General features: G+C 43.2%; 1 protein-coding gene across 5 annotated transcripts in view; it reads right to left on the bottom strand.

Moving 5' to 3' along the window:
- rock2a (rho-associated, coiled-coil containing protein kinase 2a) overlaps window positions 1–25,378 on the bottom strand; it is a 318,731-nt gene that overhangs the window by 102,080 nt on the left and 191,273 nt on the right. For all 5 annotated transcript variants that reach the window (XM_038800251.1, XM_038800250.1, XM_038800253.1 and 2 more), the window contains exons 9-12: window positions 20,967–21,126; window positions 12,518–12,581; window positions 10,420–10,508; window positions 6,220–6,268 (exon numbers count right to left, since the gene is read on the bottom strand). In XM_038800251.1, the coding sequence (XP_038656179.1) occupies window positions 6,220–6,268; window positions 10,420–10,508; window positions 12,518–12,581; window positions 20,967–21,126 (362 nt within the window). The remainder of the gene's footprint in view (window positions 1–6,219; window positions 6,269–10,419; window positions 10,509–12,517; window positions 12,582–20,966; window positions 21,127–25,378) is intronic.

Genomic DNA, 25,378 nt, shown 5'->3' with positions numbered 1-25,378 from the left:
GATAGACTTGGCAAGCAGCCAATCAATGTGGCTGCAATTCTGAACTGTCTTCTGTTGTTGCTTACGATTGGTGGAGCCATTCAGAATCTTCCGGAAGAATGACAGATCATCTGGAGAGCTCCTTTTTGTCTTCAGTTCTAACAAGAGATTTAGCTAGGACGCAGCTCTCTCTCTGCCAGGTGATTTAAAAGGCTGCAAGTCAGATCTGTGAAGGCACTCCTCTTTAAAAAAGACACAGCAGTCAGAACTGTAAAGGGAAACTTCTGGAATGGAACATTGCTAGCAGTTTCTCAACCAGGTCTGTGATTCTTTAACCCTCTATCTGAATGGCTGGGAAGAACCCAACTGGCGAACAATCTTCATAATACAGGCAGGATATCTCACAGAAATCTGGCAACAGGAAAAAGAGTGCAAACTCCCAGATTTAAAGCCCAGTAACATTACAGGGAGGCAGAGGCTCCCTCTGATGGGAGAGGGTCAGAATTGCACCAACCTGAATCTCCCGTGTAAAACTCTATCTGGTGGTAGAAGGGCAAAATTGCACTGACGTTAAACTCTCTCATACACCCATTTCCCCAGAAGGTCGCATTTGGAGAAGTTAGGTGCTGACAGAGGCCACAATTGCAGCAGCGGAATTTCCTCTCAAACCTTTCCTTCAGTTCCCATTATCCAAACCTTGTGCCCATCCCTCCACTGTGTGGCTGTTTTGTGTGTGTCTGTTTTGTGTGTGTCTGAGGGGAGGGTGGGACGGGGTTCTGAGGGTAGGTAGACTAGTAGCTCATCGTTCCGTTATTTCTTATATATGTTCATCTTTTAAACTTGTTTTAAATAAATAATTTGTTAATGTTTTACTTATAAATCTCTTAAAGTTCACAGGAAAACACAAATTATTGGTTAATTCACTTATGTTAGGGCTCTGGGGACTGTGGGTCTGGAAGTGACCGCGCACTCGCCCAGGTTCGTAACAATAATTATAGTGTTTTTAAATGACCAGTACTGAAATGGAAATTGTTCTACGTCATTTCAAATGGGTGGAATTATTAGACTTTATGTGGGTAATTTTCCCTTCTGTCACTTCTAGGTTGAACATTATCTGTTGTGGCTGTAGAAACCGATTCTGCAGCTTTAATAGATAAATTATGTTAGCCAAAGGCCTTTCTGGTGGGCTCTCTCTTCCACCATCTGGCTATTTCTTTTCCAAGGCCTCCCTGCCTGCTGATCTCCAGGCACTCTGAAGGACTTCCCATTCATCGACTCTGATGCCGGTCAACTCGAGATCTTGCTTGCAGCCATCCTGTGACACAGGCATGTCTCGTGCCAATGGCAAGCTCGTCACAGGATGTCTTTAGGAATGCAGCATCATCCATTTTTTTAAATAAATTTAGATTACCCAATTCATTTTTTTCCAATGAAGGGGCAATTTAGCGTGGTCAATCCACCTAGCCATCTTTGGGATGTGGGGGCGAAACCCACGCAGACACGGTGAGAATGTGCAAACTCCACACAGACAGTGACCCAGAGCCAGGATCGAACCTGGGACCTCGGCGCCCTGAGGCATCAGGGTTAACCCACTGCACCACCATGCTGCCCATGCAGCCATCATCCGTAAGGACATGATCCAGCCAACAGTCATCGCTGACTCAGTGGGTAAACATCCTGGGGATTCCTGCACACTGGTTTATTGCCATATTTGACACACTGTATTGGCAGAGGATGGGGCCTCGCTGGAGGGGTTACGGTGAAATGGGAGAAAGAACTAGGGTGTGAAATAGAGGAGGTGGTGTGGTGTTTGACCTTACGGAGGGTGAATGTCACGTCATCGAGCGCAAGGTTCAGGCTCACACAGTTGAAGGTGGTGCACGGGCACACTTAACGAGTGCAAGGATGAGTCGGACGTTTTGAGGGCAGTGTGGGAGGGGCTCAGCAAATCATATACATATGTTCTGGGCATGTCCTAAGCTAGCAAACGTTTAGGGCTCTTTCTTCAGCCCCATGATGGCAATCTTAAGAAAGGAGCTGGAGCCGGGTCCCCTAGACATATTCATGGTGTCAGATCTGCCGGAGTTGCAGGCGGGAGCTGGGGCAGATGTTTTAGCCATCACCTGATTGCTCGCACACAGGTTCTGCTCGAGTGGAGATCAGCTTCTCCACCCAGTGCCTCCTCGTGGCATGGGGACATCCTGGAAATATTGCATTTGGAGAAAGTTAAATAAGCAAATGATTATTGTAGTGCTTCACAAACCATTTTCCAATGTAACACGATTGGAAGTCACCACCACCTTTGTTAAAGGGCAATTAACTTGGGGGAAAAGGCTGAGCTTGACAGCAATGCGTGAACTGAATTAATTGCACAATTTTGGAAAAAGATGATTTGCAACAGTCACTTCTTAGCCCTTCTGAAACCAAGACAAAAGATCCTACTGGGTAACATCAGAGGTTTTAACATCTAACTTGTTGCATTTTTAAAAAACACAACTTTCTTTTTTACATACACAATTAAAATTAGACAGCTTAAAATACAAGTGGTCCCCAATCAACTTTGTGATGGCAGAGTAATCCTTTTTGTTCTTTTGACATTGCAGGCAGCTCTCCTGGAAGACTGGGAGTGACTGGCTCCAGTTTAAAAATAACTGATGTGGTGAGTCCGAAGCCTGGCTCCAATCAACAGTCAGCTATTCCCCCACAACCATTGTTTCAAATGTCACCAGAGTACCAGCTCCCATTGGTTGGTCAGAACATCTGTCACAGAGCACATGGCTCAAAGTAAAGACTGAAGTGGGCTGAGCTGTGATAGATTGAAATGTCAACCGACACAAAAAGTCTGAAATATTTATAGAAAACAGAAAAGGTTTAAAAGAAACATTGATTAGGCATTGGGTCATTAACATCATTATCAGTCTGTCTACCTCCCTCCCGCAATGTTACTCTCGAGTTTTGCTTTTGAGCAAAGGCAGCTCAAGCTGTTATGGTTATTTTTCAAATGGTCTGTCCAGGAGCTACTAGATCACTGCTGTCACATGTCACTGGTGGTGGGGGAGGGGGTTTCCCTCTTCGATGCCTTTAGTTTGTTTAGTTTCAGCCACTTGACAGCAGCTTCAAAAAAGCAAAGCATATTGGAGCCTGCGTTGGATGGGGGAGGAGAGACGGGCAGGTGGCACTCAGGCAGGAGCAGCATGCCACTTGTTTACCAATGATGATGAGGGAGGTAAAGGTCACTAAAAAATTCCAATGGATGGAATTCCATGAATAAATAGTTAGAACTCCATTTAACACTACTACTCAATCTCCCATTAAGCAATAATAAAAATACAGTTCTCAATCTATCTTAAAATTAGCATGGCATAGAGTAATACTTGCTTTATAAAACAGATTTGGTTCCTGCAAAAATCCCTTCAGACTCTGGCTGAATATCTTCAAAACGCTGGCCCACCTGGCATGTTTCAGCTTGTCTGATCTCCAGACAAGACTTTACATGTTATTACAAGACTTTACATGTTATTACTCTTTTATAACTATCCTACTCTGAGAATTGCTGGCGCAGTTTCCTGTAGATCAGAATTTATCTCTTCTGTCCCAAAGCTTCTCCAAAACTAAACTGCCTCTCTGCATCCCTGGGTTCCACCCAGCAATGACCTCATCTCCCCAAGTACCAAAACAAATGATCTCTGCAGGCTGCAAAAGCACATTAACTCCCCCAGGGACTTCCCCAGTCAAACCACATTCCTCTGGTCAATTTCACATGCCATTTCCTCGAAGCAAGACTTTTAAAACCATGACCACTGCAGTCCCACACTATAACCCGAGGCTTTTAACCCTTTACTTGTCCCAATATTTAGAAGCCAATATTGCTAAAATTCTCCATTCATCACAAGTTTTGACGGAGCAATATAGTAGGCCAAGGGCAAAAAGGTCGCAGTGTGAGAAGGTGGAGAGTTGAAATGACAAGTGACAGGAAACACACAGCCATGCCGGCGTGCTGAATGGAGTTGTTCCACAGAGCAGTCGCCCAGTCTGCGCTTGCAGGAAACCACATAATGAGCAGCAAATACAGTGCACCAACTTGGTAAAAGTACAAGTAAATTGCTGCTTCAGTTGCAATAAATGCTGGCATAGTCAGCGAAGCCCACATCCCTTGAATGAATAAAAGAATAAGTTACTTAGTGCCATTCTCCCACCTTATCCCCATAACTGCATATTCTTCCTTGTCAAATAAGTCTAATTATCTAATGCCTCGATTGAAACGTTCTCCTCCACACTCTCAGGCAGTACGTTCAGACCTTAACGACTTGCTGTCAGAAAAAGTTTATTTCTCCAAGTCAAGATTCTTTCCAACTGTTCTTATTTTTCCAATTAAAGGGCAATTTAGCGTGGCCAATCCATCTACCCTGCACATCTTTGGGTTGTGGTGGGAGACCCACGCAGTCACGGGGAGAATGTGCAAACTCTACGCGACAGTGACCCAGGATCGAACCCTGGGTGCTGTGAGGCAGCAGTGCTAACCACTGCGCCACTGTGGCGCCCTTTCTTTTGCACGGTCATCCTTATATCATTGTTTATTATCTGGATTATCCCTCTTCTTTTACCATTCTACCTGTCTTTTTGAAGTGTTGTGTAACCAGGAAAGCTCATTTCCCAACCTTGTCCACCATGTAACTATGTCTCTGCAAATAAATCGTTTACCTTTATTTATTTCAAATGTGTTTATGGAAACACCTTCCACCATGTTTACATGTACAACATTCCAGATTTGGTGACCTAAGTTTTGAATAATTCTCTTCAGCTGCCCTCTGGATTTTTCACCAATGGTTATCAATCTATGACCTCTGGTTATTGACACATTCACCAAAGGGAACAGTTTTCCCCTATCGATTGCACCAAAGTTACTCATCATCTTGAAAATCTTTATTTGGCCACCTTTTAATCTTCTTGGTTCCAAGACAAATATTTTCACCCTCTCCTCATAACCCCTCGTCATTGGCAACATCCTGGTAAACTGCCTCTGGACTATTTCGAAGAATTTCACATCTTTTCTGGATGTGCCCAGAATTGTCCACAATACTCAAGCTATTGCCTAACCAGTGATTTATAAAAGTTGTAGCATAGTCGTTTTGCTTTTATATTTACTCGTCTATTTATAAATCCATGTTGCCCATACGCTTTTTAAACTACCTTAGCAACATGACGTGCCACCTTTGCAGATCTTCTGTATTGACACCTTTCAAGGTCATGCCATTTACTGTTTTTCCATTTTTGTTCACCCAAAGTACTCTACCACATTGTCAACTTTTGTATCATCTATAATATAATGCTGTCTCCATGTCTAGGTTATTTGTAAAAATTGAAAAAACAATAAACCCAAAATGGAGTTTTGTGAACCACCACTGTAAATTATCTCCCAGTCTGAAAAACATCCATCCATCGCCCCCATCCTTTCATTATCACCAAGCCAATTTTATATCCTTATGATTACTTTCCCCTCAATGCATGATTTTCATCTTCTCAATAAGTCTCCTTTGTGGCACTTTATTGAATATCTTCCAAAAGTCCTATGTACAACATCTAGTGCAGTATTTTGATTGACCTCCTGTTACCTCAACTCAGAATTCAATCAAGTTCATCAGCCTCAAAAGAAATATGCTGCCTCTTTATTAAGCCCATGCCTTTCCAAATGAAATTTGATTTGGTCCTGAAAATGGTATGGTTAGTAATAACTATTCTTGATAGAGGATGCTAGTCCTAGTTGCAGCACCTAGTTTATACCTCTCACCTTTTTGAATAGGGATGCAACACTAGCAATCCTTCAGCCCTCCGGCACTATTCCTGTATCTAATGAGGAATGAAAGATTGCAAGCAATATCTTTGCTTCTTGTAGAATAATAGGATGCATTCCATCTGGATCAGGTGGCATACTGACTTTAAATTACTCATCTTTTTAGCATATCTTTGCTATCTATTCGTACCTTGTCCATAACTTTCCATAACCTTCACATCATCCGCTTCCTTGGAGAGTGGATTACTGCTATATTTGATTACTACATTTGTACTTTACACTGCCCTTCCTGCCAACAAAATATCAGAAATGGAAGAGGCAAGAAAAGAGAATGTTCAACTTTCAAAATTGCAAACATTGTTTCTGTAACTGAATCTAATTTATTTAAATTGAGACACTAAAATTAAAATGCACCTGGACCAGAATACAAAAAGTAGGCTGTACTGTACCTCATCTTCCAAATCTTTGGATATTTTTTCCAGACGACCACTTGTTGTTCTACAAACCAAAAGTATAGATAAATATCAAGGCCTGAAAGGATGCTTAATGCGGAACAGAAAATGTCAACTCCATTTTTCTAGTTACCTTCAGCAGGATGTTTTTCTCAGAAACAATAGGCCTTTAAACTTTCAAGTGCATGCATTGCACCAATGCAACGAAGAATGCATTTACACTTTAGCTTCACAAACAGCTACAGTTCAAATCATAACTAAGAAAACTGTTGCTTTGCCTTGCTGAAGCATCAGTTATGTTGTTTAAAAGGGAACTCTGTTTTCATGGATGCCAATAGTTAGAAATTTGGATATTTAAACAACAGGAAGGGTAAAATCCCTGATGTCATTAAACTGAAGTCAGTTAGATTCAACTGAAGGCCAAAAGTTCAAAAGGGTCCTTTCAAAACTTCATAAACTATATTTGACTCTACATTGTAACTACATGCCATGTGGCACCAAGCCAAAATAACACATGGCAACTATATAAATAGATTGTCACTCCACTTTGCACTATATCAAGTGTTTTTGCGCCAACATGAAGTTCAGTGCATCACTTCCCTCTCCCCATCAAAATTGCTATTATTCACCTCAAAGTGTTCCCAACTCAATATTGGTAGAAGCCTGGGCATCAAAGGCATTTGTGTTGACGGTGTGTTCTCATTTTCAAATTTCTTTCAAAATTTGAGTGACTAGAGAATTTTCGAAATGGTTACACTAGCAGAGAGAATTTTAGGGTAAAAACAATTAAACAAGAGGAGAGGAAATATAAAACAAGACTTTGTTCTTTCCCCCCCCCCCCCAAAAATGGAAGCAAGACCAAATTTAAAGCAACTGCGATTTGTGATTAGTTTAGTTACAATTAAGCACAAGTTCAATTCCTGTACTAGCTGAGGTTATTCATGAAGGCCAGCCTGCTCAACCTTGCCCTTTGCCTGAGGTGTGGTGATCCTTAGGTTAAATCACCACCCACGCAGCTCTCGCCCTCAAGGGGAAAAGAAGCCTATGGTGGTCTGGGGTTATGACGATTAGTTACAAGCAAATATTTCTGTATTTAAAGAACAAACAAAATTACAGCACTGGAACTGGCCCTTCAGCCCACCAAGTCTGGATCGACCATGTTGTCCAACTGAACTAAAACCCCCTACCCTTCCAGGGACCATATCCCTCTATTCCCATCCTATTCATGTATTTGTCAAGACTCCCGTTAAAAGTCACCATCGTATCTGCTTCCATTACCTTCCCTGGCAGTAAGTTCCAAGCTCCTGCCACCCTCTGTGTAAAACACTTGCTTCGTACATCTCCTCTAAACCTTGCCCCTTAAACCCATGCCCCTTAGTAATTGACTCTTCCACCCTGGGAAAAAGCTTGTGACTATTCACTCTGTCCATGCTCCTCATAATCTTGTAGACTTCTATCAAGGCGCCCCTCAATCTCCATCATTCCAGTGAGAACAAACCAAGTTTGCCTTGTTTGAAGGCAAGAACAAACCAACTCTTATCATAGCTAATGCCCTCCATACTAAGTAACATCCTAGTAAACCTTTTCTCAACCCTCTTCAAAGCCTCCAGATTCTTCTGGTTGTGCGACAACCAAAATTGAACAATATATTCCAAGTGTGGCCTAACTACGGTTCTATAAAACTGCAACATGACTTGCCAATTTTTAAACTCAGTGCCCCGACCATCACCAATTTTATGCCACTATCAATTTGTTTTCATTTAAAAAGTGTATAAACAATTTGAATTTAATCTGTTAGTGTGTAGAACTCCATTGAGGGAACAGTTTAATTCCATTGAGAACAATCCCATTTAAGTAGGAATGATGTGGGTTGATCTCGAACTTGAAAACTAAAACTAGCCTGGTTGCTTCAGTGCAGTACTGAAGAGAGCCATGATGTGGAGATGCTGGCGTTGGACTGGGGTGAGCACGGTAAGAAGTCTTACAACACCAGGTTAAATTCCAACATGTCTGTTTCAAACACTAGTTTTCGGAGCACTGCTCCTTCCTCAGGTGAATGACCATGATGTGGAGATGCCGGCGTTGGACTGGGGTGAGCACAGTAAGAAGTCTTACAACACCAGGTTAAAGTCCAACAGGTTTGTTTCAAACACGAGCTTTCGGAGCACTGCTCCTTCCTCAGGTGAATGACGAGGTATGTTTCAGAAACATATATATAGACATATATATCAAAGATGCCAGACAATGCTTAGAATGCCAGCATTTGCAGGTAATTGAATCTTTACAGATCTAGAGATAGGGGTAACCCCAGGTTAAAGAGGTGTGAATTGTCTCAAGCCAGTAAAATTGGTAGGATTTTGCAAGCCCAGGCCAGATGGTGGGGGATGAATGTAAAGCGACATGAATCCCAGGTCCCGGTTGAGGCTGTACTCATGTGTGCGGAACTTGGCTATAAGTTTCTGCTCGGCGATTCTGCATTGTCGCACGTCCTGAAGACCGCCTTGGAGAATGCTTACCCGGAGATCAGAGGCTGAATGCCCTTAACTGCTGAAGTGTTCCCCGACTGGGAGGGAACATTCCTGCCTGGTGATTGTCGCGCGACGTCCGTTCATTCGTTGTCGCAGCGTCTGCATGGTCTCGCCAATGTACCACGCTTCGGGACATCCTTTCCTGTAGCGTATGAAGTAGACAACATTGGTCGAGTTGCACGAATATGTACCACGTACCTGGTAGGTAGTGTTCTCACGTGTAATGGTGGTACCTATGTCGATGATTGTCTTGCAGAGATTGCCATGGCAGGGTTGTGTGGTGTCATGGCCGCTGTTCTGAAGGCTGGGTAATTTGCTGCAAACAATGGTTTGTTTGAGGTTGTGCGGTTGTTTGAAGGCAAGTAGTGGGGGTGTGGGGATGACCTTGGCAAGATGTTCATCTTCATCGAAGACGTGTTGGAGGCTGCGAAGATGATGTCTTGGTTTCTCCACTCCGGGAAAGTCCTGGACGACGAAGGGTACTCTGTCGGTTGTGTCCTGTGTTTGTCTTCTGAGGAGGTCGGTGCGGATTTTTTGCTGTGGCGCGTTGGAACTGTCGATCGATGAGTCAAGGGCATTCAGCCTTTGATCTCCAGGTAAGCGTTCTCCAAGGTGGCCTTCAGGACGCGCGACAACACAGAATCGCCGAGCAGAAACTTATAGTCAAGTTCCGCACACATGAATACAGCCTCAACCGGGACCTGGGATTCATGTCGCTTTACATTCATCCCCCAACATCTGGCCTGGGCTTGCGAAATCCTACCAATTTTACTGGCTTGAGACAATTCACACCTCTTTAACCTGGGGTTACCCCTATCTCTGGATCTGTAAAGATTCAATTACCTGCAAATGCTCTCATTCTCAGCAATGTCTGGCACCTTTGAATTTGTCTATATATATGGTTCTGGAACATATCTCTTCATTCACCTGAGGAAGGAGCAGTGCTCCGAAAGCTAGTGTTTGAAACAAACAAGTTGGACTTTAACCTGGTGTTGTAAGACTTCCTACTGTACTGAGGAGAAGCTGCATTGTCAAAGGCAGTGAACCTCGATAAGACATTAAGCTAAAGACTCCTACACTTGTTCAGTTTGGTGTAAAAGGTCCCTTGGCATTATTTCAAGGGGAGCAATGAATTCCACAGTATTTGGATCAGCAATGCCTTGTCGCCATTTTTAAAAAAAGAGATCAATTGGATAGTCCCAATATTTGCTGTGTAAGCAATTTTCTTAAAAGTGACAGAATTTCTTTCAATATTTTTGCATGGGATAATTGCATAATGCCTTCCAAAATGAAATTGTAATTAGTTACTGATTTTTTGTGTGTAAATTGTGTTCATCAAGATGATGAATATCAGCATTGGTACATTCAGTCATTTACTATTTGGAGATGCAGTTATGCTCCAGTCTCAAACAACAGTGGAGATTGATGGATTGAGAGATTGTCTCTCCAATGACCAAATGAGGACTTTAGCCTCAGAATTGCAATACTTACTGCAGCAGTGTGAACTATACTAGCTTCCATACTAATTATCTTTCATGCAAATACTGGTAGTGATGCTTTAAAAAATCATTTTAACAGTCAAAACAGTGATGACTTTCAATCCTTCAGTGTAGGCTGGATTCAAACAAGTTTGAACGGTGATGGGAACATTGCCCTTGTTGCCACATACCTATACTTTTGTTCCATTTCATCTTTGGCTTGCATTTCATTGTGCAATTGTTCTTCAAATTGATGTAACTTTTTCTGTAGTTTTGCAGACTACAATGAAAAATTAAAGAAATATTAGTAATAATATGTGCATATATACACAACATTCTAAAAAGCTTACACACAAATGATTTTCAGGAATGTTTTCCAAGAGATAAACACAAACTACCTCTAAACTATCCTGCATGTAATGGAAAAAAGAGGTCACACTAAGTAGAAATGATTTAAACAATGGTCCATTTTTAATTTCTTAACACCATATTTCTTTTGTTGAATCTCATTAAAATCACATTATCCACACCTGAAATGCATTATAATCTGCAGTACATTATTCTGCACAAAGTCATGCTGCAGAGTTTTTTTTTCTACAGTACGTAAACATGCTACATGAGGAAGAATAAAATAAATGTTTTCTCTTTATTTACTTGAATTTAAAATTGTTGTATGCGTGATACAAAAAGTATTTACTAAAAATTTATGGTTTATGGAAAATTACCACCAGCAAGCTCAACATATGCAATTTAAAAACACTTGTAATTTTTCACATTACCATAAACTGTTTCATGTAAATCAAGTTGCAGTCAATTATTGTTTATTAAAACAAAATTACAATGTTCATCTGGAGCAACATAACTTTTAAACACAGCAAAATTAACTCAAATAAGTTATTTTCAATGTAAGTAATGTCAGTTTAAAATAGGTAAATTTATTTGGATAGCACAGATTGCTTCAAATCTCTACATCATAAATAATTTTGTTATTGTTCAGATTAATATTCGAACAGAGAAAGAAAAAACTCTGCAAGCTATACTTAACCCTAATGTTGACCCCCACAAATTATGTACAAACTGAATATTTACTGCTAAATGAAAATAAATATTTCCAACATTTGTATTTACATTTTTTTTTTAAAGATTCAATTCAGATAACTTTCCTAAAAAGGCTGTTATCCAGTGAACATCTGGAACACAAAGCAGGTTCCAGGTTCAACCCTAGTCTTTGTTAGTGTTAGAGTCATGATAGTTGGTCTAACTGTACCAGGGTTAGAAGGAATGTGTCATGGTTTCTCCTGAAACTACCATCCAAGGACCCTCACTTGAAGTGTTAATGTGAGCGTCAGGTGAAAGGACAGGCCTGAGCAGTGATCCACAAGCATCGCACCCTTCCCTAACTCCTTCTTTTGCTGTCTGATACCTACCAATATTCAATGCTTAAGACTCAAAAAAGAACACTGACAGTTGTCCAATACGAATGGAACCACAAATCTGCGAGTAAACACTTTCAAATAAAGGTCAAGAAAAAATGATGTCAATTTTCACCATTTTCTTTCACTATTTCTGCTATTGTAAAATTTCTCCAGCATCCTCTCCTTTTGTACAGGAAAACAGCACGTGTTGATGGCATCAGTGGAACAACTGGCTTGGAAGAGTTACGACTAAATAGTATGGAAAGCTGAATTTGAATTACATAATTCTTGCAGACTTGAGTCAGGTAATGGATGCTATGGTAGGTTCTGCCTGGGGAGATGGGCATTTATGTTTACACAATCAATAATCCCATCAGAAATAAACTGGTTCCTTCATCGTCCCCAAAGAAAAATGTTCACTTGTCCTTATACGGTTTCCTGTAGCAACTGACTCCTACCATTTATAAGTTTATTTCAATACTATCAATTGGTATTCACGCAAGCGGAAAGACAAAACCAAACATACTTTACCACCATTGTCCCCGGTATTTAATTTCAATCCAATGTGAACTGAACAAGAGTACTAATTAGCATATTGGAGAAGGTAGATTTTTGTTGATGTAACTTTATATTTCATTTAGCACTTTCCTTCATACTTGGTTACTTAACCATTGTATAATGTTCATTTAAAATACTTTGCAGCACCATTTCTAATTGCTGCCAGGAAAAGGTCTTAAAAGTAATTTTACTAACTACAACTTAAGTTGTACCAAATAAACTAGATTTAAATAGAACATGTTAACTCATTTAATATTTGAATAAAAAACAGCTAGCAATATTTTACATGATTGTTATAAACCACATTTGCACCCACCTCAATTTTACTGGGTAAACTGGGGTCGTTCTCCTTATAAGATGCAGGCGAGTCACTTAGCAACCTGTCGGGAAAAAACACAACTCTTCTGTTCACCATTTGACAATTTCTGAAGTCATAGAATAGAATCATAGAAATTACAATGCAGAAGGAGGCCATTCGGCTCATCGAGTCTGCACTGGCCCTTGGAAAGCGCACCCACCTAAGCCCACACCTCCATCGTATCTGCGTAACTCCACCTAACCATTTTTGGACACCAAGTGCAATTTAGCACAGTCAATTCACCAAACCTACACATCTTTGGACTGTGGGAGGAAACGGGAGCACCTGGAGAAAACCCACACAGACACAGGGAGAACGTGCAGACTCTGCACAGACAGTGACCGAACCTGGGAATCGAACCTGGGATCCCGGAGCTGTGAAGCAACAGTGCTAACCACTGTGCTACCATGCTGCCCTAGTCATTCCAATGCACTCTTGTTTTTAGTTAACGCTATCTTGATCTTCCATGGCTCAGCAACCTTATCAAGCAGAATCATATTAAAAAATAATTTTATTAGAAAAGAATGTTTTGAAAAAATATTCAATCAAAAAATGTAGACATTGCGAGCAAGGCCAACATTTATCATCCATCCCCAATTGCTCTCGAGAATCTCTGGTCAAGTTATCCAAGGATATTGAGGTTGGGGAAATTGGCTATAATAATGCCATTGATGTCAAGAGGAGGTGATTATATGCTCTTCTGTCTGAGATTATCATTTCCTGGCATTGCATGCCAGGCCAGTTACGTGTGACTTCTCAGTTCAACATGAACGTTGGGTCTTGCAGCAAGCAAGAACAGACTGCTCCATTATTGGAGTAGTTTCAAATGGAATTGAATATTGCAATTATCAAAAAACATCATCATATTTGACTTTATGCTAGAGGTAATTTATGATTGGTCACTGGTCCTTGAAGGAGCAGCTGGAGTTGGTGGCCCCAAGAGATTGAGTAACTCCTGCAGCAATATCCTGGGGTTGAGATGATATCCTGGTGGCTTTCAACAACACTATCTTCTTTTGTGTTAGATACAACTCCAACCAGTAGAAAGTTTTTCCCTGATTCCCACTGACTTCAATTTTACTTGGAGTTCTTGATGTGACCATATCAAATGCCATCTTGATGTCCAGGGCAGTCTCTGTCACCTCACCAATGCAATAAAGCTCTTTTGTATTCATTGGGACCAAGGCTGTGATGAAGTCTGAAGCCAAGCAGTCCTGGCAGAATGCAAACTGAGCATTGGTTAGCAGGTTATTTTGCTGAGCTAGTGCAACTTGCTAGCAGTCAATAACATCTTCCCTTGCTTTGCTGATGCGGTTGTACTTGACTGGATTGGATGTGTCCTCATTTTGTAGGCAAGACATACCAAGGCATTTTTCAAATTTATCTGGAAGGTGCCAGTGTAGTTCTAGAGCACAAAGCTTCTGCTAAGCAGTAAGGATTCTTTCAGAGCCACAGCCTTTGTTGCATCCAGTGCCCTCAGCTGTGTCTCGACATCTAATGAAGAGCAAAAATGTGGCTGAAAACTGGCATTTGCGATATTGGGGACCTGAGTGGGAGGTAGAGATGGATCATTGACCTGACACTTCTGCCTGAAGATGTTTGCAAATGCTTCAGCTTCACCTTTTGCAAATTTAATTTATTCTGAGTGACAAGAGCGGAGTTGGGGAAGTGGTAAATGTACTATAATCTGCCTGGCATAGTATACCGTTTTGGAACAAGTATACCGTTTTGAAACAAGTATACCGTTTTGGATACTTGTGGGGGGGACGACTTACCAGGGGTAAGCCATGGGGTACGGGCCTCTGGCACGGAGTCTGTCCCTGTTGCTCAGAAGGGAAGGGGGGAAAGGAGTAGAACATTAGTAATTGGGGACTCAATAGTCAGGGGCACAGATAGGAGATTTTGTGGGAGCGAGAGAGACTCACGTTTGGTATGTTGCCTCCCAGGTGCAAGGGTACGTGATGTCTCGGATCGTGTTTTCCGGGTCCTTAAGGGGGAGGGGGAGCAGCCCCAAGTCGTAGTCCACATTGGCACTAACGACATAGGTAGGAAAGGGGACAAGGATGTCAGGCAGGCCTTTAGGGAGCTAGGATGGAAGCTCAGAGCGAGAACAAACAGAGTTGTTATCTCTGGGTTGTTGCCCGTGCCACGTGATAGTGAGATGAGGAATAGGGAGAGAGAGCAATTAAACACGTGGCTACAGGGATGGTGCAGGCGGGAGGGATTCAGATTTCTGGATAACTGGGGCTCTTTCTGGGGAAGGTGGGACCTCTATAGACAGGATGGTCTACATCTGAACCTGAGGGGCACCAATATCCTGGGGGGGAGATTTGTTAGTGCTCTTTGGGGGGGTTTAAACTAATTCAGCAGGGGCATGGGAACCTGGATTGTAGTTTTGGGGTACGGGAGATTGAGAGTATAGAGGTCAGGAGCACAGATTTGACTTCGCAGGAGGGTGCCAGTGTTCAGGTAGGTGGTTTGAAGTGTGTCTACTTCAATGCCAGGAGTATACGAAATAAGGTTGGGGAACTGGCAGCATGGGTTGGTACCTGGGACTTCGATGTTGTGGCCATTTCAGAGACATGGATAGAGCAGGGACAGGAATGGTTGTTGCAGGTTCCGGGGTTTAGGTGTTTTAGTAAGCTCAGAGAAGGGGGCAAAAGAGGGGGAGGTGTGGCGCTGCTAGTCAAGGACAGTATTACGGTGGCGGAAAGGATGCTAGATGGGGACTCTTCTTCCGAGGTAGTATGGGCTGAGGTTAGAAACAGGAAAGGAGAGGTCACCCTGTTGGGAGTTTTCTATAGGCCACCTAATAGTTCTAGGGATGTAGAGGAAAGGATGGCGAAGATGATTCTGGAAAAGAGCGAAAGTAACAGGGTAGTTGTTATGGGAGACTTTAACTTTCCAAATATTGACTGGAAAAGATATAGTTCGAGTACATTAGATGGGTCATTCTTTGTACAATGTGTGCAGGAGGGTTTCCTGACACAATATGTTGACAGGCCAACAAGAGGCGAGGCCACATTGGATTTGGTTTTGGGTAATGAACCAGGCCAGGTGTTAGATCTGGAGGTAGGTGAGCACTTTGGAAACAGTGACCACAATTCGGTGACCTTTACGTTAGTGATGGAAAGGGATAAGTATACCCCGCAGGGCAAGAGTTATAGCTGGGGGAAGGGCAATTATGATGCCATTAGACATGACTTAGGATGTGTTGGATGGAGAAGTAGGCTGCAAGGGTTGGGCACACTGGATATGTGGAGCTTGTTCAAGGAACAGCTATTGCATGTTCTTGATAAGTACGTACCAGTCAGGCAGGGAGGAAGGGGTCGAGCGAGGGAACCGTGGTTTACCAAAGAAGTGGAATCTCTTGTTAAGAGGAAGAAGGAGGCCTATGTGAAGATGAGGCATGAAGTTTCAGTTGGGGCGCTTGATAGTTACAAGGAAGCGAGGAAGGATCTAAAGAGAGAGCTGAGACGAGCAAGGAGGGGACATGAGAAGTCTTTGGCAGGTAGGATCAAGGAAAACCCAAAAGCTTTCTATAGGTATGTCAGGAATAAAAGAATGACTAGGGTAAGAGTAGGGCCAGTCAAGGACAGTGGTGGGAAGTTGTGTGTGGAGGCTGAGGAGATAAGCGAGATACTAAATGAATACTTTTCGTCAGTATTCACTCAAGAAAAAGATAATATTGTGGAGGAGAATGCTGAGACCCAGGCTATTAGAATAGATGGCATTGAGGTGCGTAGGGAAGAAGTGTTGGCAATTCTGGAAAAGGTGAAAATAGATAAGTCCCCGGGGCCGGATGGGATTTATCCTAGGATTCTCTGGGAAGCCAGGGAAGAGATTGCTGAGCCTTTGGCTTTGATTTTTAGGTCATCATTGGCTACAGGAATAGTGCCAGAGGACTGGAGGATAGCAAATGTGGTCCCTTTGTTCAAGAAGGGGAGTAGAGATAACCCCGGTAACTATAGGCCGGTGAGCCTAACGTCTGTGGTGGGTAAAGTCTTGGAGAGGATTATAAAAGATACGATTTATAATCATCTAGATAGGAATAATATGATTAGGGACAGTCAGCATGGTTTTGTGAAGGGTAGGTCATGCCTCACAAACCTTATCGAGTTCTTTGAGAAGGTGACTGAACAGGTAGACGAGGGTAGAGCAGTTGATGTGGTGTATATGGATTTCAGTAAAGCGTTTGATAAGGTTCCCCACGGTCGGCTATTGCAAAAAATACGAAGGCTGGGGATTGAGGGTGATTTAGAGATGTGGATCAGAAATTGGCTAGTTGAAAGAAGACAGAGAGTGGTAGTTGATGGGAAATGTTCAGAATGGAGTTCAGTTACGAGTGGCGTACCACAAGGATCTGTTCTGGGGCCGTTGCTGTTTGTCATTTTTATAAATGACCTAGAGGAGGGCGCAGAAGGATGGGTGAGTAAATTTGCAGACGACACTAAAGTCGGTGGAGTTGTAGACAGTGCGGAAGGATGTTGCAGGTTACAGAGGGACATAGATAAGCTGCAGAGCTGGGCTGAGAGGTGGCAAATGGAGTTTAATGTGGAGAAGTGTGAGGTGATTCACTTTGGAAAGAATAACAGAAATGTGGAATATTTGGCTAATGGTAAAATTCTTGGCAGTGTGGATGAGCAGAGGGATCTCGGTGTCCATGTACATAGATCCCTGAAAGTTGCCACCCAGGTTGATAGGGTTGTGAAGAAGGCCTATGGTGTGTTGGCCTTTATTGGTAGAGGGATTGAGTTCCGGAGCCATGAGGTCATGTTGCAGTTGTACAAAACTCTAGTACGGCCGCATTTGGAGTATTGCGTACAGTTCTGGTCGCCTCATTATAGGAAGGACGTGGAAGCTTTGGAACGGGTGCAGAGGAGATTTACCAGGATGTTGCCTGGTATGGAGGGAAAATCTTATGAGGAAAGGCTGATGGACTTGAGGTTGTTTTCGTTAGAGAGAAGAAGGTTAAGAGGTGACTTAATAGAGGCATACAAAATGATCAGAGGGTTAGATAGGGTGGACAGCGAGAGCCTTCTCCCGCGGATGGAGGTGGCTAGCACGAGGGGACATAGCCTTAAATTGAGGGGTAATAGATATAGGACAGAGGTCAGAGGTGGGTTTTTTACGCAAAGAGTGGTGAGGCCGTGGAATGCCCTACCTGCAACAGTAGTGAACTCGCCAACATTGAGGGCATTTAAAAATTTATTGGATAAGCATATGGATGATAAGGGCATAGTGTAGGTTAGATGGCCTTTAGATTTTTTTTCCATGTCGGTGCAACATCGAGGGCCGAAGGGCCTGTACTGCGCTGTATCGTTCTATGTTCTATGTTCTATAGTAGGTGGCTTGGGGGTTTTGGGGGGGGGGGGGGGGGGGGGAGAGAGAGAGAGAGAGAGAGAGAGAGAGAGAGAGAGAGAGAGCAAGCACAGAGATCGGTGTGGAGATAATTATTGTATGCAAATTGCTATACAATTGCACCTGATAGCAGTGTATTGTCACTGCAGACAAAATGGACTGCCGAAGTTCATTCTAAACACCTCAAAATGAACAGTTGGTGAATACCGGTGACTGATATTGAAATGATGGGGAAAGCAGATTCATTTAACTTCTAAGGGAGTTGGATATATCAGATCAAAAGAAAAATACATGCAGGCCTATGCGGAAAGAGCAGGGGTGTGGGACTCCCTGGGTAACTCAAAAAGACCGGTCTGCTCCTCTGCACCATGATTCTATGGACAAGAAATTTGGATTGGTAGAGTCCCATTTTTTGAACAATGAGGACCTCAAAGAAAGTGTCCAAAGCATGTGCATGTACTTGGGTGGCAAATTCCACCTGATGCCATATTGATAGGATGCCGCTATAATGCCAGCACTCAATTCAACACTTCAGCTAATACACTCAGCCTTGCACAACAGAAAGGATTCCTCCACCAGTGCTATTTAAATGGGTCAAGTTTGATTACAGGTTAGTCGCTGGTTAATTTCTTCAGGCTATTGTTCTGGTTAAAGTATTAAATGCTTCCTATTGTTGTTTAATTTGAAAGCATTTACAGGGAGCAGCATGACAAGTGAAAAACATTTGCACACTTCGAGGCTTCCACATAAACCAGTTGCTCCCAGACATGGGTGCACTAATAATTCGACCTCTTGGGATACAGCACAACTTGGAGAATGAACATGGGCCACACAGGGCAGGACACAGCAAGTTGCTGGAAGGGGTTGGGAGGGCAACAGCTGCATGACCATTGGCTGAGAAGATAAGCACGGCAGTGAACCTACCAATGCGGACATGGTTCCTCCTGGCTGCAGAAACATGCAACATCTTACAGTTTGCCAACCACTAAAAATGAATGAAATGAAAATCGCTTATTGTCACGAGTAGGCTTCAAATGAAGTTACTGTGAAAAGCCCCTAGTCGCCACATTCCGCCGCCTATTCGGGGAGGCTGTTACGGGAATCGAACCGTGCTGCTGGCTTGTCTTGGTCTGCTTTCAAAGCCAGCGATTTAGCCCAGTGAGCTAAACAGCCCCTGCTATGCCCCACTATGAAGGAGGTCACTGAAATGCTCTATTCAAATAAGACAAAAATTTCCAGAGACAAGCAAGTGGAACAAGCACCTAACAATCGTTAGGATTACAGGCTTCCCCAAAGCACATCGACAGCACACACATTCACTTTGTGGGCATTATACGTCAGCCATATGTGAGGTCACTGAACATCCTGCAGCACTGCACCTGGTCCTCATGAGCTGAACCTCCTAGCACTGATCTCCACAGATATCTGCTCCCACTGGGTTATAAGCACGTGACTAAGAGCACATGACGCAGTGGTTAGCACTGCTGCCTCAAGGAGCCGAGGACCTGAGTTTGATCCCGGCCCCAGGTCACTGTCCGTGTGGAGTTTGCACATTCTCCCAGTGTCTCTGTTGGTCTCACCCCCACAACCCCCACAAAATTAGGGCAGCACGGTAGCATGGTGGTTAGCATAAATGCTTCACAGCTCCAGGGTCCCAGGTTCGGTTCCCGGCTGGGTCACTGTCTGTGCGGAGTCTGCACGTCCTCCCCGTGTGTGCGTGGGTTTCCTCCGGGTGCTCCGGTTTCCTCCCACAGTCCAAAGATGTGCGGGTTAGGTGGATTGGCCATGCTAAATTGCCCGTAGTGTCCTAAAAAGTAAGGTTAAGGGGGGGGTTGTTTGGGTTACGGGTATAGGGTGCATATGTGAGTTTGAGTAGGGTGATCATTGCTCGGCACAACATCGAGGGCCGAAGGGCCTGTTCTGTGCTGTACTGTTCTATGTTCTATGTGTGTGCGTGGATTTCCTCCGGGTGCTCCGGTTTCCTCCCACAGTCCAAAGATGTGCGGGTTAGGTGGATTGACCATGATAAATTGCCCTTAGTGTCCAAAATTGCCCTTAGTGTTGGGTGGGGTTACTGGGTAATGGGGATAGGGTGGAGGTGTTGACCTTGGATCGGGGGTAGGGTGCTCTTTCCAAGAGCCGGTGCAGACTCGATGGGCCGAATGGCCTCCTTCTGCACTGTAAATTCTATGTAAAAAAAAACCCAAAGATGTGCGGGGTAGGTGGATTGGCCACCCTAAACTGCCCCTTAATTAGGGGGAAAATCTTTGTGGGGGAAAGCACATATCCTGCAAATACAGTGTATCTCACTTTCCATCCAAGGCCTCCAGTGTAGTGTCTGAAAACCTTGAAATCCCAATCCTCCAACATTATGCCAGGTTTCCTAGGTTGAATTCACTTCCTGCATGATTACCAGCCTGTTTCCACCACAGCACACTCTCCCATTAAGAGGTGCAGGCTGGTTTTTATTACGGCAGGCTAGCTTTAACTAGCGCTGGAAAGAAAAGATTCTGGTTCCCCATTGAACAGGGTAAGTTGGCATGCTACTGTGACAATGAGCATCATGGGTTAATTGGGAATTGCTGTAATTGTGCCTGTTTTCCGTAGTTAGCCAATTTCATCCACAGAATCTCAACAAGGGGGAAAATCAGAGGCAAGAGAGAAAGTTTACCTGAAGGAAAACCTGCATTTATCAGAAAGCTAGCTTTTTGATTTAAAGTGCTGCTGGCAACAGATGCCTACAAACACACCCTCCCTGCATCCCAACAGTACACTAGTATACCATGTGCAAAGGAATTCACTTTATTTCTAATTGCTTTAAATACACTTTTTATTTATTTTTTTAGAAAATTTGAGTTTTACAATGAAGATGCTACCACAGGAACACAAACTACTGATGGATTTTTAAACTCCCAGCAAGAGTTTTACCAAGGAAATTATAAATGTTAATTCAATTTACTGAAGGTAAAGAAAAACAATGTAATAAAAAACCCACACAATGAAATTTGTATTTCATTTAAGGCACAATTCTAAAAGAAGTACTCACTGACTGTCTCGGAAATAAGTGAATCCTACAAAAGGTAATTGGTTCCCAGCAAAGGCTTTTGGGGTTGGAAATGTTTCCACTTCTCCTTTATCGTCTTCAATATCATCAAAGTTACTCGTATCTATGTCACTGCTCAATTCAGGCACAACAGGGGCAGCAGCTGTGTATTACAAAATGGAAGAAAAACAAGAAGTATTTGTTATCGCTTCTTTTTTCCCACTAAATCAGATGCAGGAGTACTATATTCCTCATAAGTTATAGGACAGCCATATAAACTAAAGGATGGTGTTTTACAGCAACACCTGAACTCTGGTAGATGTAAAGCATTTACACTTAATACAACATGTTTTACAGTAATTATGGAACATGCTAATTGGTGTAGCACTTTCAGCATAGAAGCATAGACATCGAAAATTGGAGGTGTAGGTAATTTGGCCCTTCGAGTCTGCTCCACCATTTAATATGATCATGGCCAATCCTCCATCTCAACACCATACTCCCATGCTCACCCCATACCTCTTATGCTTTTAGAGTTCAGAAATCTATTTCCTTCTTAAATATATTCAGTGACTTGGCCTCCAAAACTTTCTGTGGCAGAAAACTCCACAGGCTCACTATCTTCTGAGTAAAGTAGTTCACAGAATCACAGAATTCTTATGGCACAGAAGGAGACCAATTGGTCTATCATGTCTGCACAGGCTCTCCAAACAAGCCTTAATGCCATTACCCATTCTTTTCACTGTACTCCTACACATTGTTTCTATCAAATCATCATCCAATGCCCTCGTGAATGCCTTGATTGAACCTGTATCCACACTTCCGGGTGGAAAATTTCAGACCCGAGTAACTTGCTGTGCGAAAAAGTTTTTTCTCACATCAAATTGGAATCTTTTGCTTCTCACTTTAAATTTATGCCTACTCGTGTTTGATCATTTTACGAACGGGAACAGTTTCTCCAAACCTACTCTGTGAAGCCACCTCATGATTTTGCTTCTCCTCATCTCAGTCCTAAATGGCCTACCCGGTATCTGAGGAAATGTAACTCCTTTAGTCAAAAAGGGAGACAAAAATACGGAAACTATCTGGCAAATGGAGTATAATGTGGGCGAATGTGAAACTGTCCATTTCTCAGGATGAATAAAAAATAAGCTAAATGGTCAGAGATTGCAGAGCTTGGAGGTGCAGAGGGATCTGGGTGCCTCGTGCATGAATTACAAAATGATGATATATAGGTACTGCAAATAATTAGGAAAACTAACAGAATATCATAATTTATTGTGAGGGGAATTGATGACAAAATTAGGGAAGTTATGCCCAGTTGTACAGTGCATTGATGAGACCACATCTGGAGTATTGTGTACAGTATTGGTCTTATTATTTAAGAAAAGATGTAAATGCATTAGAGGAAGTTCAGAGAACATTTACTGGATTAATACCACAAATGGCAGGTTGTCTTCCAAGGAAAGGTTGGAGCGGTTAGATTTGTATCCACTAGAGTTTAGAAGAGTAAGAGGTGACTTGATGGGAATGTTTAAGTTCCTGAGGGGCATTGGCTCAGTATGGAGTGGATGTTTCATCTTGTTGGAGAATCTAGAACTAGAGGTCACTGATTAGAAATACAAGGTCGCTCATTAGGAGAGCGATGAGGAGAAATCTTTTCTCTCAAAGAGCAGTGAGTCTCCAGAACTCTCTTCCTCAAAATGCAATGGAAGCAGAGCCGTCTTTGAATATACTTATCAGGACTCACCTGATGAAGGAGCTGCGCTCCGAAAGCTAGTGATTCCAAATAAACCTATTGGACTTTAACCTGGTGTTGTAAGACTTCTTATTGTGCTCACTCCAGTCCAACACCGGCATCAGGGGAAAGGAGGTTATGGGGGAGGCGGGGTTTATTGGGGATAGGCAGGAATATGAGGTTGAAGTTACAACCAGATCAGCCATGATCTTATTTTATGGTTCAGGTAGTGGGTTGCGCCTTTGAATTGGAGCTACTTCAGGGAGTGACAACGCTGCCTTCATAAGACACAGGCTCAGCTGGCTCCGCTGGCAACATCAGGTCAGGACCCCTGTTCAGTAATACGACCCCCACAGCCTTGTGGGTGGTTTAGATGGGTCTCAGGGTACGGGTGAAGGGTGTAAACCATAACAGAAAATCTGGAGTGGAGCCCGATGAGGCGGTCATGCGTTAATCTCAGCATGTTCTAGCAGTTCCTGCAGCCAAACATCATGCTTTGCACTCCTTTGGACCCCACCAGCAAGGCTTGGGGGGGGGGGGGGGGGGGGGGGGGGGGGGTGGTTCTGAAGCTTGGAGAGCCCAAAGCCCAGGCACGTGGCACGGAGAAGTCCCTCCACAGTCACCTCATAGCGACCAAAACAACATGGTAGGCAGTAGTTACGGTATAAGCCCAGTTCAACTTCGCCTTTGACCGTAGGAAGAGATCGTTGTGTTTCATCGGACAGCTACCGCCTGCCTCAAATCGGGGAGCCCTCGGTCAGCAAGGTGCCATCCCGCCACAGTCCACCTGCTCCAATGGCCGTTTGGAGCTTAGGCTGACTGCCCAACAAGTGGACTGTAGCATCACACCAAAAAACATGACAAAGAATGAAAAGATGGTACAAGCCCTTGGCTTCACAAGCTGGTGCGTCAGAACCATGCTTCCGGGTCTATCGGAAGATCTCACACACGTCGACAGCTCTTGGAAGACCACCATCATGAACAACGAGCTGAATAGATGTAATGTGAACATTTCAGCACTTCAGGAGACATGCCTCCCTGTAAGCAGATCGCTAAGGGAGCAAGACTACACTTTTTATTAACAAGGTAGAGACGCAAAAGAGCCAAGACAGTAAGGAATGGGCTTCTACGATAAAATCATCCACAAATGGCTTGGATCGCACATTGTCTATCCGACTGTCTGCCACCCCTAGACCAGTACACTTGTTGGTTTAGCTCAGTTAGTTGGAAAACGAGGTCAACAGCGCTGGTTCAATTCTCATACCAGCTGAGGTTATTCATGAAGGCCTTGCCTTCTCAACCTTGCCCCTCTCCTAAGGTGTGGTTATTCTCAAGTTTAAATAATCACCAGTCAGCTCTCCCACTCAAAAGGGAAATCAGCCTATAGTTATCTGGGACTATGGCGACTTTACCTTCCCTTTACATTTGCTCAGCACCTATGCCTCAAAAACCTGTTCCCCAGCTGAAGTTAAAGAACAGTTCTACAAGAAACTTCACAACATCATCAACAGCATTGGAGTGGAACATGATCATGGCATTCCTGCCTTGGCTGACATGGCATGAAAGGAAGAACGGCAGAGAATAGTGGAGGTGTGTGTTCACCGCAGCCTCTGCATTACCAACTCAATATTTCAAACCAAAACATGTCACTAAGTTTCATGGAGCCATCCAAGATCATGCCGGTGGTATCAGCTGGAACTCATCATCACCAGGAGAGCCTTGAGAAACAGTGTTCTAATCTCACACAGTTTCCATAGTGCAGACTGTGAAACTATCCACTCCCTGGTGTGCAGCAATGTTAGATTCCAACAAAAGAAGATACATCATTACAAGCAAAATAGTCGACCGCACATCAACATTAACAGAATGTCTCACCCACCACTGTTACCAATTTCTCAAATCCCTTGAACAAGCACTTCAAAACACCCCTCTAGCGTATGTAGTGACCAAGTGGGCCCACAAGAGATATCATCTATAACTGAGCAATGACCACCTTTGGCAAACGCTAGAAGCAGAATGTAGACTGGTTTCAAGCCCATTTTGAAGAGATGAAAACAGTCATAGTCATCAAGGCAAGGCACTGCCAAAATACTTGCAGAGTGCGGTTACCGATGTTGATAGATGGAGCATTTCTAACACCCTGTCCTATGCTGTTCATCTTAAGCCAAATTTGTTACAAGCAGCCGCAAGCCTGTTGATGGGTCTCTGCAGACACTCTTCCGTATGAGATGTTAATGTAGCATTGTCTGCACAGAGGGGTTCCCTGATGAGAACTTTCCATACTTTGTCTTCGCTCTAAGAAGGGGAAGGATGAACAGGCTGCCATCTGATCTTGTATGAAGGAAAATTCCTCCTTCTAGAGACTTATTCCATGAGGGAGCAACAATGAGAAGAAAATCCCAAACACCGTGGGCATGAGGACACTGCCCTGTTTCATTCTGCTCAAGATGGGGAAGGGGGCTGGTGAGGCGCCATTGTACTGGATAGTGAATTTCATATTGTCATGGAACAAAGTGATGATGTTTAGTAGCTTTGACGGACATTTGATCTCAGCTAATAAATTGAAGAAACCACTTTTGCTGATGAAGCAAAAGGCTTTGGTTAGACTTATGAAGGCAATTTAGAGGGCATCCATTGTTTGAGGCATTTCTCTTGTAGTTGGTGAAGGGAGAACCCC

The sequence above is a fragment of the Scyliorhinus canicula genome, chromosome 6 (assembly GCF_902713615.1).
Source record: "Scyliorhinus canicula chromosome 6, sScyCan1.1, whole genome shotgun sequence".
Taxonomy (NCBI): domain Eukaryota; kingdom Metazoa; phylum Chordata; class Chondrichthyes; order Carcharhiniformes; family Scyliorhinidae; genus Scyliorhinus; species Scyliorhinus canicula.
Note: the sequence above shows the minus strand (reverse complement) of the source record. Positions and strands in the feature narration are given on the sequence as shown.